Source organism: Brachyhypopomus gauderio, chromosome 13 (genome assembly GCF_052324685.1).
Source record: "Brachyhypopomus gauderio isolate BG-103 chromosome 13, BGAUD_0.2, whole genome shotgun sequence".
Classification (NCBI taxonomy): domain Eukaryota; kingdom Metazoa; phylum Chordata; class Actinopteri; order Gymnotiformes; family Hypopomidae; genus Brachyhypopomus; species Brachyhypopomus gauderio.
Genome location: NC_135223.1, coordinates 11,651,028 through 11,667,849, shown reverse-complemented (window position 1 = coordinate 11,667,849; position 16,822 = coordinate 11,651,028). Strand labels below are relative to the sequence as shown.

At 41.3% G+C, this 16,822-nt stretch overlaps 1 protein-coding gene across 2 annotated transcripts in view; it reads right to left on the bottom strand.

Annotated features, from left to right (window-relative positions):
• Nucleotides 1–2,476: 2,476 nt before the first annotated feature.
• The window catches only part of ephb6 (eph receptor B6), a 43,023-nt gene continuing 28,677 nt past the window's right edge, over nucleotides 2,477–16,822 (bottom strand). Inside the window, exons 8-19 of one of the 2 annotated variants that reach the window (XM_076970905.1) lie at nucleotides 15,412–15,493; nucleotides 12,939–13,063; nucleotides 12,147–12,309; nucleotides 11,689–11,803; nucleotides 11,456–11,511; nucleotides 10,736–10,852; nucleotides 9,202–9,449; nucleotides 8,687–8,905; nucleotides 8,343–8,492; nucleotides 7,117–7,301; nucleotides 6,560–6,715; nucleotides 2,477–6,406 (exon numbers count right to left, since the gene is read on the bottom strand). In XM_076970905.1, coding sequence (XP_076827020.1) covers nucleotides 6,301–6,406; nucleotides 6,560–6,715; nucleotides 7,117–7,301; nucleotides 8,343–8,492; nucleotides 8,687–8,905; nucleotides 9,202–9,449; nucleotides 10,736–10,852; nucleotides 11,456–11,511; nucleotides 11,689–11,803; nucleotides 12,147–12,309; nucleotides 12,939–13,063; nucleotides 15,412–15,493 — 1,722 coding nt within the window. In that variant the 3' untranslated portion in view covers nucleotides 2,477–6,300. Of the gene's footprint in view, nucleotides 6,407–6,559; nucleotides 6,716–7,116; nucleotides 7,302–8,342; nucleotides 8,493–8,686; nucleotides 8,906–9,201; nucleotides 9,450–10,735; nucleotides 10,853–11,455; nucleotides 11,512–11,688; nucleotides 11,804–12,146; nucleotides 12,310–12,938; nucleotides 13,064–15,411; nucleotides 15,494–16,822 lie in introns of those variants that run through there. The other variant, XM_076970906.1, reaches the window with a different exon arrangement.

Sequence of the window (16,822 nt, the reverse complement as noted above, 5' to 3'; positions counted from 1 at the left end):
AACCTGACAGGTCTGAAGTGTCAATGCTAAATATAGTTTCACACCACTCAGCACCACACAGCCAATTAACTCCAAAGCCCTAACAAATATGTTTGATCTATCTATCTATCTATCTATCTATCTATCTATCTATCTATCTATCTATCTATCTATCTATCTATCTATCTATCTATCTATCTATCTATCTATCTATCTATCTATCTATCTACTCTGTTTGCTCATGGTGTTTTCTGTGGGCACACTGAGTAGCTGAGGTGCATTTGAAAATTTTTAAGCCGTCAATAGTGGGTTTGTTAAAGGATAACAATAAAGCAAACAGGTCTTAGGCCTAATTATATGTTTAGATCCTAAAGAAAATTTTGCTGCTGTTTGAGGAAAGTGTTTTGGAACCAATGGTGTAAGGTCTCAGTTACAATCGAAGCCTACATAATGTCCACATATGACAATGAGTGTCAATCAGTCATTTCTTCACATGATTGATTTGTGTTTTGTCAGTTTGTGGGGAGTGAAATATGTGAGGTTGAGGTGGAGGTTTGGAAGGTCAGCTGCGCTACTGCTATTGCCAAATGATGAGTAACAGTGGTCAACCAACAGCTTTTGAGGGATGAACGAATGTCTTAGGAAGGCACAGCTGTGACACTATCTTTAGCAAAAGGAGTTAAAGCCAGCTTAAGTACTTGTTTAGGCCAAATAACATATTCAAGGTTTAGTTCTGTAATATTTTGTTTTCAATTACAAAACTGCAAGTACTCTGTATCATTATGGGTCTTTGGCATTGGCATCTTTTGACCTTGTTTTTGTAATGCAGCCATCCCCACAAGTGTTAATGTATTGGGATCTTGTTCTGAGGTGGCTGAGAGGTGAATAATTTAATGGTAGTGTATGTATATCTACAATGTAGAGTTATCAGATTTTTCTATAAAGGTCTGATAATTTAATCATGTAATATAAAGCAGTTACAGTGATGTTTTTTACCACTGATTTACTGAAGGCAAAAACGTGTATGATATTATTAGTATTGAATTTTTATGTATTTGTTTTGCCAGTCTACCAAACAGGCAACATTTCATTAATCATTTTTCGATCCACAACTTTTAAGAAACAACAACAACAACAACAACAACAACAAAATCTAGCTATTTCCTATCTTGAAACTGCACATGCATAAGTAATAACTTGTAGACTGTAACGGTAACAACAACAACAATAATAATAATAATAATAATAATAATAAGAAGAAGAAGAAGAAGCAGAATAAGATCAACATCAACAATAAACATAATGTAAAAAATCCCTATAAATGACTGCAGTAACTTAGTCTTAAAGAAAAACATCTCTGTCCAATAAATTGTTTTGATATCCTGCAGCCACAGTCAACTGATCTGAAAAGAATGTGACACAAACTCCATAAAATTCCAATCCTTTGATAGACTAAACCCTGACATTTGTACCATGAATAACAGCACACATTTTTACATTAGCCATGCTCAAAACATGTTCAAGACGATGCTGAAGGTGATGAGGATGACGTGTTTCTGCTTTGACCAGTATGACAATATTGGTTTTTTACTTCTCAGTACATTCAAACATGAGCTAGAAACTCAGAGAGCTACAATTAGCAGTCTCATCAGTGCAGTCACTCTGTCAATGATTTCTTAGACATTGCACTTACAGAAAACTTTTTTTAAAATATATTTTATTCTATGTTCTTTCATATGGGTGACTATGTAAGAGATGCAAAGGTTAGCTGTAGCTAAAACTAACAGTTGCAATGAATAACATGAACCTGTGCATGTTCTGACCCTCTGCAGAGCAGAGCAGAGCAGAAGGTAGCAGGACTATGGTAGCAAAGCCCATTTGGCACAGTGCTCTTAACTAGCTAACCAGTTAGAGAATAGCAGTGTAGACAGCATTAAACACCATTTTTATTATTTTCACAATATTAACTAGAGTTTTGTAGATAGCCTAAGTATATTCTAAATAAAGAAACAAATTTTAAACAAATGTTATGCTCTCTTTGGAGTGTCAGTTTGGTCAAAAATGCCATAGAGGTCAAATCTAATGGTAAAACTAGGCTGGCAAAGTTGTTTTTTTTTTTTTAGATTATTCCAGCTAGAGGGTAAAATGTGGGTATAATAAACAGCACCACTACACTACAACATGCTGTTTCAAATGAAAAGCACATTCTTTCCAGAATTCTCATCCATATGTAATAAATGTGAATCAGCAGAAACAACTACACAGCTACATTGTATGTCCAAACCAGACAATTATTGGAATTATATTTAAAATATTGTCTAAAATTCTGGAAGTGCAGCTGTCCATGCTAATCGCTATGGGACTCTGTGTGAGACTAAACTTTATGGAAAACTGTATGTGTCTCAGTCACACGTGCTGTAAGTGCATGGGCAGATTAAACATAAAATATCATCTGCATTTTTTTATCTTTGCACTGCATCCTAAAATACTCGCATAAACACCAATGTGCTCATATTCTGGAACTCAGCAAACGGAATATCAAAGCAAGAAGACATTTCTGGGCACAAATGATTACATAGTTACATTGTGTGTGTGTATGTGTGCGTGAGTGTGTGTGTGTGTGTGTGGGAGTAGGGGTTGCGTGGGTTTGGTTGTTTATAGTGTCTGACTGAACTCTGATCCCGTCTCCCTATTTAGCAGAGCGTGGTGTTTTACCCCTATAGTAGATACGGATCTAATGCTGTGCAGACAGCCATCTCTACATGAAGCTGACTAACACTGATGTGTGTGATTACACAGGAGCTATCTGCTGACCTGTAGTGTTTTGTGGGAAAAAAGAGAAGAGAGCGCTTCAATATCACAAGGGTAGCTGCAGAAGGGCACAGGAGAGAGTAAAAGAGCAAGTGAGAGAACATGTTTGACATAGTTTAGGATATGAAAATATATTATATTTTGTTTTGACTGCTTTGACCATTAACAAAAAACATCAATGCAACGTACAAAACTGAAACACCTTTAAAAGTTAGTAGTGGAAGTCAAGAGGAAACACATAATAGCACATAATATTTACAGATAACTTTCTAAAATTATCTTATTTCTCCACATTGCACTACATTTCCCTGACTTATAAATTGATGTCTACTTTTGGAACTTCAAATCAGGATTCAGGACCTCTAACTCCTCCCAGTGATGTGATGTTAGTGACTGCAGATTTGGAAAGATTTCTCATTCTCTTTTGCGTCATTCAAGATACTAAATTTGCAAGATACTAAATCGAGTATAGAGAGTAATAAAGTTCCATTATACATGTTCATGTGATCCCAATATAGATTCATTCATTAATATAGATTAATTCATTAATATCAGAATTCAGGAGGATTTTTTACACAACAGAGAATTCCAGTCTTGCTTCAATAGACCATATCCTTTGTGGAAGTCTAGATGTTGCTTTAGATATCCAGGACATACTGCAGGTCCCTAAAATAAAATCATAAGATTCCTTTCCTTTTATTTATTTAGATAATTTATACCATTTTACAAATTTTCACAATAGTGTAATACTAATAAACAGTAACAAATAATACAAAGTCAAGTGCTCCTGTACACACACCCACACCTACACAAAGTCCACATAAAGCATCCATATCTTTAAAATCTAAACCAGTCTTACTCAAACACCCATACCGATGAAATTCACCTGCAATACATCACAGTGTGACTTTATGCTACATAGTGAATCAAGGGGCTGTGAGCTGTGAGACACATTTATTATCTGTAGATGTACTGATCTGAAGAGCTGTGGACAGTGGCTGGGCAAGAGGAGCTAATGTCTTCCTCCCAAGGACTCACAGAAGAAGTCAATTTTGTACAGTACTGGGGGGGGGGGGGGGGGGGGGGGGGCACAAGTGTGTGGCTTGTGGCCTGAATGAGCGCTAAAACAGGTGGTCTTGCAGGACTCCCACATCTTATGCTTCCCCCCCACTTCTTTATGGCATCAAATGCACAAATAGATTTCAAGACATTCCAGAAGCAGAATGCAGGTCTTTGATAGAATATTCCAGAAGCAGATATTTGATAGAACCTCTCAGAAGCAGATATTTGATAAACTCTTCTAGAAGCAGGTATTTAATAGAATGTTCCAGAAGCAGATATTTGATAAAAATCCACTAAATATGCACCCTCGATTATGCCCTTCTAATTTTAGCAATTTACTGCATTACTTATTCATATTGCATAATTTCTGTTAATAAACAGGAAAGCTTTTGCGGTGAATCTTTCTGTTTTGGAATGCATTGCAGACATCAGATGATATGTTAACTGCTTTCCAATTATGAAATCTTGAGTAGGCCTTCATAATGTTTAAAAATATGAATATGAATATTAATAAATATGAATATTAATTAATTTAATTTAATTATTGCATTTCTGCCAGTGTAGAATTAGTTCTAGAGAGATCAACAAAACAAATCTATCTTGAAAGGTATGTAAATTGAAGGAAATTGAAGGAATGAAAAATGTTTAATTAACATTTTTTATTCTCTTTAAAATTATTTATTGTCTCATAATTTATTTTTTCATTTTCTCAATTCTCTTTACATTATTTTACCCTTATTTAAAAACAATACATAAAAACACTAATATGTTTCTGTATATGTTCCAGCTGCACTTCCACGTTTGTCCTTCTGAGTCTTTACATTTGCGTGCATTGGCATATCGTGTCTACTGCTGTATCAAGGCAACTGGCTCTGTGTTAAAGAACGGTAAAGTAGTCTATGTCATTGGTTTTGAATGGTTACCTTTCTCTGTCAGACCATATGTAGGTCCATATATGTATTATCCTATTCTTCTGTTGCATGATCGAACAGCTTCTGACACTGCAGTATTGAAATGCAGAGCCTTTTTAAGAACCGATGCTTTCTTTATTGTTTAGCTTTTGATTATGGTCCCTCAAGAAAGGTTTATGGGATTAGATACCCTGTAGAACAGGGCCCTGCATTACATAGTTTGTGCTTACAAAGGCACCACTTGAGCACTTCTTGAGATTTCATTATTTTTTCTTGTGTTTGTTCCTGAGAAAGTCAGAGTGATACTAACTATTTTATAAATCTCTGTATGTAGTATTATATATTTTGTTTTAGATGATCTAATATTCATTATGTTGAGGGTAGACCTCAAAGTGTTAGTTATGAATCAACATCTCAGAAAGTGCACACCTAGATGGATTGTGGAATATTACCCGCTGAAGTCTAATAAAATATTTAGATGGAGAAGAACAAAACTGACACTTCCTGTTCTGAACACTGAGGCCCTTATCAGCCTGCATTTCCTGGCAATGTCAATATGGCCTAAAGATATTTTAAAAATGGCAAACTCCTCCTCTACAAAGGGTTAAGATTTTTTTCTGAACTCCAGAGTGTTCAAGCATTTCCTGCTTTCTACAGCTGAAACCAGAACCTTGCATCCTTGTGAGGTATGTAGACCCCTATGTCCGACAGTGACATATATAAACCCTCATGTATAACAAAGCATCAAAAATTGTGTGTGCAAAAAAAGTGTGTGCAAAAAAGAGGCATTCTTCTTGCTCTGGCTGCACATAATCATATTACTGTATTAAAATTACAATTTTATGTGATATAACAATTGACGTTGACTTGGTCAAAAACAGAATAGAGAAGTGGGTAGAACTGAAATAACTCAGTGGTTTCTACATGAAGAATGCAGGTTAATTACATTTTAAAGTCTAAATAAATTATCTTCAAAGGCCATGGTGGCCTTTCTCTCTGTGTGATAAATAAAGTAATTTATCATTGGACACACAGTGATGGATGGACCCAAAGTAGCGAAACAGTATAGTGATTGGAAGAGCAGCAAAATATGTCAGTGACCATGTCAATCCAGAGCAGGCCAATAAATCATACCATCATACTTATAGACTTTCAGACTATACACACAGCAGCCAATATCTGTCCTTAAAAATATCTGATTGTCTTTGTTTTTGAACATGGCTGGAGCTCCTATTGTTTCCTGAGGAGCGATTTCACAGCTAATTTGTAGTGAGTCAAGCAACAACGTGACAAGTGTTCATGTGTGAATGTGTGTGTGTGTGTGTGTGTGGAACGAGGTGGTGAGAGTAACAATGAAGGAATAAAAGACGGAGAGAGGAGTACAGAGCGATAGATGTGCAAACTGGTGAAATCCTCCCAGCAGGCTCCCTAGTCCTCTGTGCGCGCCTGCACTCATGCACGCCTGCTCCAGCGTGGATGCACTTGGGCTCAGGTGTACAGTAGTGTTCCTAGGGCAGGTGGAGGTGGGCAGAGTCCTCTAGACCTCCGCCTGTCCTTGCATGAGGTGAGTCCTGAGCTGCTGTGCTGAGTTCACAAGCTTCCTCTGATGACCCACCAGGTTCACGCCCAAAACCCGCATGTCCCTGATGAGACAAGGAGGGACACATCGCAATCTAAATAAAATGGAAGTTAATATGATACAACCCCCACTCCGTCCTGCATGTGCATACCGAGTATTGTATATTAATAGCCATGGGTGTAAATGAATGTTTATTACTCTATAGCGTGTTACTTACTCTATAGTGAGCAAGCTCACTCTTTCTAGGCTGTGCAGCTGTGCTCTGTCAAACTCATCCTTGTAGCGGTCCATTCTCAGTGCCATCAGCCACTCATGGACCGTCGTCACTGACGACAGGTCTGTTGGCGTGGGGCTAAGTAGGGGCTGGGTGGGTCTAAAAAATGTAAACATGTTTATCTATTTATTATAAGCATTTTGCATTATTTTGTGTTTAGCAGTTTGATTTGACAATGGAAGAGTTAAACCCCAGTTGGTTTTCACCAGTGGAACAGTACACACGGTATCAGAAATGAGTCATTTTGGCTTTGGTACTAAGGCAAATGTGTTGGGATTTTGGGATAATCAATGTGTGATCATAGGATGAAGATCATATGATAAGAATCCTATCCTGAAAAAGCATATCTAAAAATAGATAATACATGTTGTTCGCCACAGTCTGACATTTAATTTGTACTAATGTCACCAAATGCAAGCTTTGAAGTGCTCCCAAGCTTCTGGTGCAGTGTAAACTGGGGCTGATGGTAGTTGTAGTCCACCGCATTTCACTCTGCTTACCGAGCCTGCTCCGCTTTCAGAGAGGCAGGGTGTCGTATGAGGCGGTCCAGGGAGGAGAGGAGGGAGTCGAACCCCGGGCGGTCCTGTCTGTCAGCCTGCCAGCACTGCAGCATCAGAGCGTGAAGAGTAGAGGGGCAACCGCTCGGAGCGGGCAGCCGGTACTGATCCACCACTGCCTTCATTACCTAGAGGGGGTGGGCAGAGAGAGGGAGCCAAGGAGCAAATAAGAGAGGGAATGACAGAGAGAGGGGATGGGGGAGAGAGAGCAAGGAAGGGAGACGGATAGAAGAAGGGAGAGAGAAGGAGGAAAAAGGAGGGGTAAGAGGGAATGAGACAGATGTTACAGCTGACGACAGCTGTCAGAGCTCTTGCCATATGGCGGTCTCTCTGCTTTAAGGTTCTTTGCATAGTTACAGGGAGGCTGTTGTGGGACTATAATTTATCCAGTTAGTGCAGAGGGTCAGAAAACGTGTCTCTGATTCTAGTCAGCTGCTTCTACACGACTATACATGAATGATCAAATTCATGCATGGAAGCCAACACAGAAACATAAGCCCACAGCTATTAATAAAACAGATGGACGCTACATGAAATGTGCAGTGAATTTTAAGAGGTCTAGTTAAGCTTTACATTATCATACTACAATACTTAATTATAATTCTTAATTAAGGGAGAGACCTCCAAAGCTTGCAGTTGATTTTATAGTGGTTAGTACAGATATGGTAATTTTAAATGAAATAACACTGGAAAGCTGTCATAGCTCTTGGAATAAGATCACCTCACATATGTGAACACCTGCAGGCCCGGAGGTCTGAGTCCTGACTGGAGCCATCTACACTATATTAGCTTGGTTTGAGCTCTATTTGGAACATAAAAATATGCTAATCAGAACCTGAGTCAGATCTGCGCAGTGATATTGTGAAATTCTGTGTCAAACTATAAACCTGCTTTTTTTTTATTGGAAAACATACACTAACCTAACTACCATACATTATCTGAGGGATCTATATATGATTGCTGAATAATAATTTATATTGTAATAAAAATTATGAATGAATGAAAGGGAGTTTGTTCTAGCTTTAAGTAATGTGAAGGCATATATATGTCTGTGGATATTTCTGTGTGTGGGTATTTTACACACACACACACACACACACACACACACACACACACACACACACACACACACACACACACACACACACACACACACACACAAGCCTTACTTCCTGATTGCTCATGTCCCAGTATGGCCGTTCTCCGTATGACATCACCTCCCACATTAGGATCCCAAAGCTCCAGACATCACTAGCCGAGCTGAACTTGCGATGCTGGAAAGCTTCAGGAGCTGTCCACCTTAAAGGGATCTTACTGCCCTGAGACAAAAAAGAGAGACAGAGAGGACAAGACCTGAAGACAAGTTGACACAGGTGGGAAAACTCAAGAAGTTTTAAGAATAAATGCAGTCATTAATTTTTCCAGCATGATATGGTTCACCTTTTTGAAAAACCCTAAACCTTAAAACATTCAGTCTCAGTGTAATTGAGGTGTGTAAATGAGGACGACGCACCAGTGAGGCGGTGTATGTGGGTATGCGGTGGTCCAGGCCTTTCATCAGCCTTGAGAGGCCGAAGTCCGAGATCTTGCACACCAGGTTTGAGTTCACCAGGACATTTCGGGCTGCTAGGTCCCGATGCACGAAGTTCCGCTCTGAAAGGTAACGCATCCCTGCTCCAACACCTCTCAGCATGCCTACCAACTGCAGCACACTGAACTGATCATCATTTTCCTGAAAGATAAGATGAGAGAGAGAGAAATAGACAGATAGACAGACAGACAGGATAAGGAAGAGAAAGGGAAAGAAGAAAAATCAACAAAGTATGCAAATGTGATTCAAATGTGATTCAATCAGATGGGTTTTGGATTTCAGGTAAAATATTCCAGGCAGGGAACAAAAAATTCATGACTGCCTGTCAAAAAGTAACTTGATTCAGTGAACTGTCAAAGTTTGCAAATCCTTTGAGTGAAGTACTGTATAATGAAGTATTAAGTATTATGGGAAATGTAGTCTTTTAGCCTTCTTACCCTGAGAAATGCATCCAGGGGGCCATTCTCCATAAATTCAGTAATGATCCGCTCAGGGGGAGTGTGTGTGATTACACCCTCAATCTTCAGCACGTTGGGGTGGTCAAACTGACCCAGGACACCTGCCTCTCTGAGGAACACTCCTCTCTCACGGTCTGTCACCCCCCAGCGTAGAGTCTTCACAGCTACCAGCAACTCTCTGCGGCCCAGGGGGCGATATCGCCCACGAGACACCTCACCAAACTGAGCTGCAGAAGAAGAGAGAGAAATTGCAAGAAAGGGAGAGACAGAAAAATAGAGAAGAGAAAAAAAGAAAGACAGCAAATTTAATAACAAAAGTATAAATGCATACCACATTACCATTATCAAAAATAAATTATGAAGACCAGGATGCATGGGTTGGGTATCAGTGCCAAGACAATAGGAAGAGGAGAAGAAATAAGAAATTGGGTCAGTAGTATAAATATCAAGCATGATGTCAATGGTGAATTATACAAAACAGTTCTGTGGCATCTCTCCCCTGCCTATTTTCCTTATATTTATTCTTGACCTACTTCTGTTTGAACAATCTTTTTAGATGTGTAGGAGACGTCCTACACTCATTTAAAATGTCAGTTTTGTTTTCCTCTTTGTCTGTGTTTACTTTCCTTATTATATTTTTGGCCTTTAGGGCTTCTTCCATTTTCCTATTTTTAATGGTCACCAGCAGAAAGGCCTGATGGGTAACTGAGTCAACTTTCAGGCCCATTTCATATTAGCTAATCAAAAAGTCGATCACTGTCAGTAATACATCACATCAAAATCCACACTCACATGAGATTAGTTAGTATGTTAGGCAGCAGTGATGGCTTTGAATGGTGCCCAGCTATAAATAAATGGCTGGAGCCTAGGAAATCTAAGTGTACAGCCTTGAAGGCAGCTCTAAAACATAATCTGTATTCAGCTGCACAGGGTCTCTAAGCAGTGGCCTTGTATTCCCTGCTTGCTAATCCAGTGTTGTGGGTCAAGGGAACTGCAGTTAAACCCCTTCATCCAGAATGCCCTGCAATGTCAACACAGACAACATTATACATGTCGCTTTTGTTTCTCTTGACAAACAACTAGGCCTAGACCGTTCCTCTGTGTGCTAATGTGGCTAGGAAACCACTCAACTGTGTAATGATGTTGTTAGCAAGCTACTGATTTGCATCTAGGTAACGCTAACCCTATGTTTTGCATGTAAAACTACCATGTAGTTGGCATTGGCTAAACAGCTTGAACATTAGGATGACTAACATTAGCTAAGTACATCAAAGCTAAGAAGTTAAATTTGTTTATTGGAATTCATGGGAATACATCTACTGTCTAATTCTTTTCGAGTCTGAAGGTTTGACCTATGAATATGAAGACTTTTCACTTTACTTTCTCTTTCTCACACTCACCATCCCTGACACACACACACACACACACACACACACACACACACACACACACACACACACACACACACATTTTAAAATGATAATGAGCTAAGTTGGTGGTCCAGTGTACTCACCAGCACCTATGACTTCCTCAATCTTCAGGTGAGCGGGTTCAATTTCTCGGGCAAATTCTCTGACTGCCTCACTTGGGTCTTCATACATGGAGGGGTCCACATAATACTTGGCCCCAGCTAAATCGACACAGAGTGCATGTTAATAACAGGACATTCGCAAGAGTACATGTAAATAGTGTCATGGCCAGAAAGAGTGCCTCATGGTGGTTTCTGTGGAACATGAACAGCATAACTGCCCTAATTTTTTTGCACCCTTGGGTCATGAAAAATTATATGACCCTGGAAAACAGACACAAACACCACACAGAGGCAGCAGGGGGCACTTTGTAAATAGTAGCTTGCACTTGAAGTACTGGAAGACTCAAAATCATCCGCTCCGAAAAAATCACATCACCTTTGACCTTGGTAGACGTGACCATGAAGAAGAAGAGTCCTTTACCAGCTATTTCAGCCTCTCATCAGAATAAATTATTCTGTAGTCTCTTTGATATGTTGATATGCAAAACGTTTAAAGCAGCACAGAGGAGTGTGCAGTACGCAGCAGGCAGGCTGCACCTTGTCTCCGTCCTCTGCCTAAAAGGGCAGCCTGTAAAGACCTCTATAGACCACTCTCGGAGCCTGTTCTTCCCCATGGCAACACTTTCTGTAGTCATAGTGACTGATGCACATATTAGCTAGGATGTACAACAAATGCCATAGCAATAGACACATACATCTCACCTCGGTTGCTAATATATCTTTGCAGCCTGTCACTGTAAGGGCTCTCCCTTCTCTTGCTAATGGAAAAAGAATTTTTGACATTATTATTATTATTATTATAGTACATATTTACACTATTTCAACATTAAAATGGTCTAACATTATTTTAATTGTGCATTTAGCATTTTATACCCAGATCATACCATTTATAGGATTAATGATTGAGAACAATAAGCATTAAAAACTAGATTTACCTTCTGAAGACAAATACAACAACAACTGCAGCAACCACCAATAGGAACGCAGCTCCCCCCATCACAGACCCAACCATCAGTGGGAGGCGGTTCTGAATTTGCCTTGAATTCTCCTCTGTGGGGACAGAAAGATCAAAGGGAACACCTTGGCGTACAGCCCTCAACTACAGCTCTCAGCCACAGTCCTCAACCACATCATTCAGCCACAGCCTCTGAGCAAAACTGCCTCAGTGGCCATTGCTTTGAATATGAGAACTTGCTTTCAGGATCTAGCAATTATACAGCTGGAGCTCGAGACGCAAAGCATGCAGCAAACCCACTGCACTGCCGATACCACAGTAAAAATGCATTGGTGATATTAAAATATGTAAACTATGGCATATTAAAAGCTATGCAGAATTACAGACTACAGTTCTTAGTGATAGACTCTTAGCACAGCAGTGGGAGATGTTCTGTACCCCTGGCCGTGGTGCTGAAGTAGATGGTGTGGCCATAGGGGCCGAAGCCCCTCTCGTTGCGTGCGCGGATCTGGAAGGCGTAGATAGAGCCCGGGAGCAGTGAGGTCACGCTCACAGTGTTGGTCTCACTGAACACGCTTACTGCACTGTTCTCTTCAGAGCCCTGCACAGGGACACAGCAGGCCAGATTCATTGTGCTTAATTAGCTTAGTTTAACCAGTTATGCATAAAGGACAAAACACACCATGAATGTGATCGGCTCTTTAGGGTTTTTTGACGTGGCGGAAAGGTTGCATCACATGTTTTTGCAGTGATGTCTGGAAGTACTGAATTAACTTAATGAAAGAGAGCTTGGTTCCTTTTTTAAGGAATAGTGTGTTAAATGATTGATTGACAGCTTAAATCTGGCCCACTTGTGTCGGGGGGCAGACACTCCATTCATATGCACAAAGAGGAGGTTGGGTGATGCAGCGATACTGCTGCCTTTAAATCAAGGCTGCATGGCGGAGGCATTCGGGTACCAGCCGTGTAATTGCAGGGTAGTGATTCATACTCGACGAGCTGCATATGGAAAAATCAGACGCAGAGAAATGCCTTGGCTGTCATCAGCATCTATTTTGGTTTGGCATTCTGATTTTGTTTAGTGTAACATAATGACGGTCCACTGTGCTCCTGCAAATCTGCTGCCCAGCGATTTGGTCTTGACCACGATCGAGCACACCTGGGCTAAGCCTCGTGTGTCGGCTTGGTGTAAAATGATTTGTAGTTCTGTTTGTTTGCAGTGCTGAAGACCTTATCATAGTAGCGGAGCTGGTACTCCAGGATGTCTCCGTTGGGCCTGGTAGGCTGAGGCCAGGACAGGGTGATGGAGTCTGAGGAACTGCTTAGCTGATGCAGCATGGGAACCTCAGAAGGTACTGCGAGAGTCAGTGAATGACAGAGATAGACGTAGAAAGTCATAGATAGGCAGAGAGGGAGAGAGACAGAAAAACATCTGTCCAGATATGTAGATAGATAAATAGAGATAGAGAGGACTGTCATTATAACAATAACCACATGAGGGCATCAACATAACTCAATTAACTCAAGTATACCCTGTACTTAAAGTACAGCACATATCATTTCTGCCTTCAGATTATACTTGTTTTCATAACACTGACAGATAAACAGTTTTAACAGAATCCAGGGCAGCCGGATACAGCAATCTATGGACATTCAGATCAGACTACCTGTAGCAGTGGATTCTGGAAGAACTTTGATTTCAAATTAGGGTTTTTAAATCTGAATTTCCCCTCTGATCACCACAAGCTATGCATGTCATGTGGAACACGTATGCTGTAGGTGGATTAATGTCAGATGTGGATGTAGGGCAGGAGTAATATTGTTGGAGGTGGAGGAAGGGCAGGGGGATTAATGTTTGAGGTGGAGGTTGGGTGGGGGGATTAATGTTTGAGGTGGAGGTTGGGTGGGGGGATTAATGTTTGAGGTGGAGGTTGGGTGGGGGGATTAATGTTTGAGGTGGAGGTTGGGTGGGGGGATTAATGTTTGAGGTGGAGGTTGGGTGGGGGGATTAATGTTTGAGGTGGAGGTTGGGTGGGGGGATTAATGTTTGAGGTGGAGGTTGGGTGGGGGGATTAATGTTTGAGGTGGAGGTTGGGTGGGGGGATTAATGTTTGAGGTGGAGGTTGGGTGGGTGGAATATTGTTGGAGGTGGAGGTTGGGTGGGGGCATTAATGTTTGAGGTGGAGGTTGGGTGGGGGGATTAATGTTTGAGGTGGAGGTTGGGTGGGGGGATTAATGTTTGAGGTGGAGGTTGGGTGGGTGGACTATTGTTGGAGGTGGAGGTTGGGTGGGGGGATTAATGTTTGAGGTGGAGGTTGGGTGGGGGGATTAATGTTGGAGGTGGAGGTTGGGTGGGGGGATTAATGTTTGAGGTGGAGGTTTGGTGGGGGGATTAATGTTTGAGGTGGAGGTTGGGTGGGGGGATTAATGTTTGAGGTGGAGGTTGGGTGGGTGGAATATTGTTGGAGGTGGAGGTTTGGTGGGGGGATTAATGTTTGAGGTGGAGGTTGGGTGGGGGGATTAATGTTTGAGGTGGAGGAAGGGCAGGGGGATTAATGTTTGAGGTGGAGGTTGGGTGGGGGGATTAATGTTTGAGGTGGAGGTTTGGTGGGGGGATTAATGTTTGAGGTGGAGGTTGGGTGGGGGGATTATTGTTTGAGGTGGAGGTTGGGTGGGGGGATTAATGTTTGAGGTGGAGGTTGGGTGGGTGGAATATTGTTGGAGGTGGAGGTTTGGTGGGGGGATTAATGTTTGAGGTGGAGGTTGGGTGGGGGGATTAATGTTTGAGGTGGAGGTTGGGTGGGTGGAATATTGTTGGAGGTGGAGGTTGGGTGGGGGGATTAATGTTTGAGGTGGAGGTTGGGTGGGGGGATTAATGTTGGAGGTGGAGGTTGGGTGGGGGGATTAATGTTTGAGGTGGAGGTTTGGTGGGGGGATTAATGTTTGAGGTGGAGGTTGGGTGGGGGGATTAATGTTGGAGGTGGAGGTTGGGTGGGGGGATTAATGTTGGAGGTGGAGGTTTGGTGGGGGGAATATTGTTGGAGGTGGAGGTTGGGTGGGGGGATTAATGTTTGAGGTGGAGGTTTGGTGGGGGGATTAATGTTTGAGGTGGAGGTTGGGTGGGGGGATTAATGTTGGAGGTGGAGGTTTGGTGGGGGGAATATTGTTGGAGGTGGAGGAAGGACGGGGCGGGGGGATTAATATTGGAGGTGGCAGTAGGGTGCCGGGGATTAATGGTTCCTTTTTTCCCCCAAAGATTCTGCAGCCACACTAATTACCATCTCTCCCTTTATCTCCCTCAGCCTTCTTCTGCTTCATTGACCCTTATGTGAGTTAACAGGAAATCGTGACCCAAAGCCACCTGAGACTAAAAGGGTGGGATTTGGGGGGGATGAGAGAGAGAAAGAGAGCAAGAGAGCAAGAGAGAGAGAGAGAGAGAGAGAGAGAGAGAGTCTATGCAAAAGAGTTAAGAGTCTATGCAAAAAGTCACTGATAGCAGGTGACTGGCAGCCAGACACTGATAACCAGAAATACAGATACCCATAAGATTCTATGCTATAAACACATGTGCGCACAGTAAACCAACATCCAGACACATCCATCTTCACAGGCATATCCAAACAAACACACCCACCCTCACGTATACGTGCAAACACACCTACTTTGATAACACAGATCTGTGAGATGAGATAAGTTCCCTCACCTGACTGGCTGGTGGTGAAGTTGATGGCGGCAAACTGAGGTGGAAACGGACTGAGGGCAGACACGTCATTCATTGCTTGAACCTGCCAATCAAAACCATTCACCAATCACACATCTTTCATGAAACGCTCCCCTGTGCACCATGGCTTATTTCTGGCCTTTGTTCAGAATCATACAGGATTTTCTGCCTTTATTTAATTAAGCTTGAGTAATTCAGGATTAAAATTTTCAGCTAAAACCAATGAAGAACAAAACCTTAACTTCAGTGCAACTAATTTTACAAATTACAAAAATAAAAATCTAACAAAAACACAATATACGTATGCTATACGCAAGAATGAAAAAGCCTTTCAATGCAGAACTGATGGCACCTGAAAATCACATCACAGCTGGGTTTGTTTAATAACACAGCAATCTTCTGAGGCCTCAATTAAAACAGACTTTGTAGAACTTTGTCTTATATTGAAATGGAATTACCACTATAATAACTACCTGTCCAAAGATGTGACATATAGCAGGGCAATTTCTGCAAATGGACCTTGCAAATAAATATCCCACTGATGTGTTTTCTCCTCACACACTGAGACGGCAAGCATACTTTCAGGTCCAGCTTACGGTTGTGAGTGGGAAAAGGGGTCAGACCTGAACACAATGGCACAGGAGGACGAGATGCACCAAAGCTGAGAGAACACCATCTATCCTCCTTATATAACCTTTCGGCTTTTGGTAAATGGAAACCAGGTGCATTTATAATCTAAGTGCTGACGGGTAACATGGTCACCTGACATTGTGTGGATGCTCATGGATAATTTAGTCTCTTGTGGTCACTGCTAACAGGTGACAGAGGGCCAGTGTGCGCTAGTTGTATATAGACTTGTAGCACAGCCTAGCATTGTGGCATTGAAACCACCATCCCTACTAGAAACATGCCCCCTAACCCCATGTTTAAACATAACACTAATTTTGTACCAAATATAACTTGTAAACATAAAACACTGAGCTCTAATGTTCTGTGCATTGTGGTGAGATGGATGATGCTGGGTATTGTAGTCTATTTAAAAGCATTCCGAGATTTTGAGAGTTTTTGTATTTATCTTAACACCCTGAGATTCACATGGCGTGTGTAGCATTTTATATAAGCTTGTTGCTAATGGGTAAAGGTGAGGTGATACAAAAAATAGATGTCTACGAGCACCTGAAGTGTTCTGTGTAGCTGTTGGTAAAACCATTGGGTACCTGCTGAGCAGCACTTAAACTAATAAAGAAAACTACTGTTGCATAATATTCACCACATAGGGGTCACACCTCATTAACATGGCACTCTGATTGTATCCCAGTCCTTGGGCTTTTGGACTAGTGTTAGCTATTGTATCTGATTTTGTTGGTCAGTCAGAAAACCATAGCAAAGACAA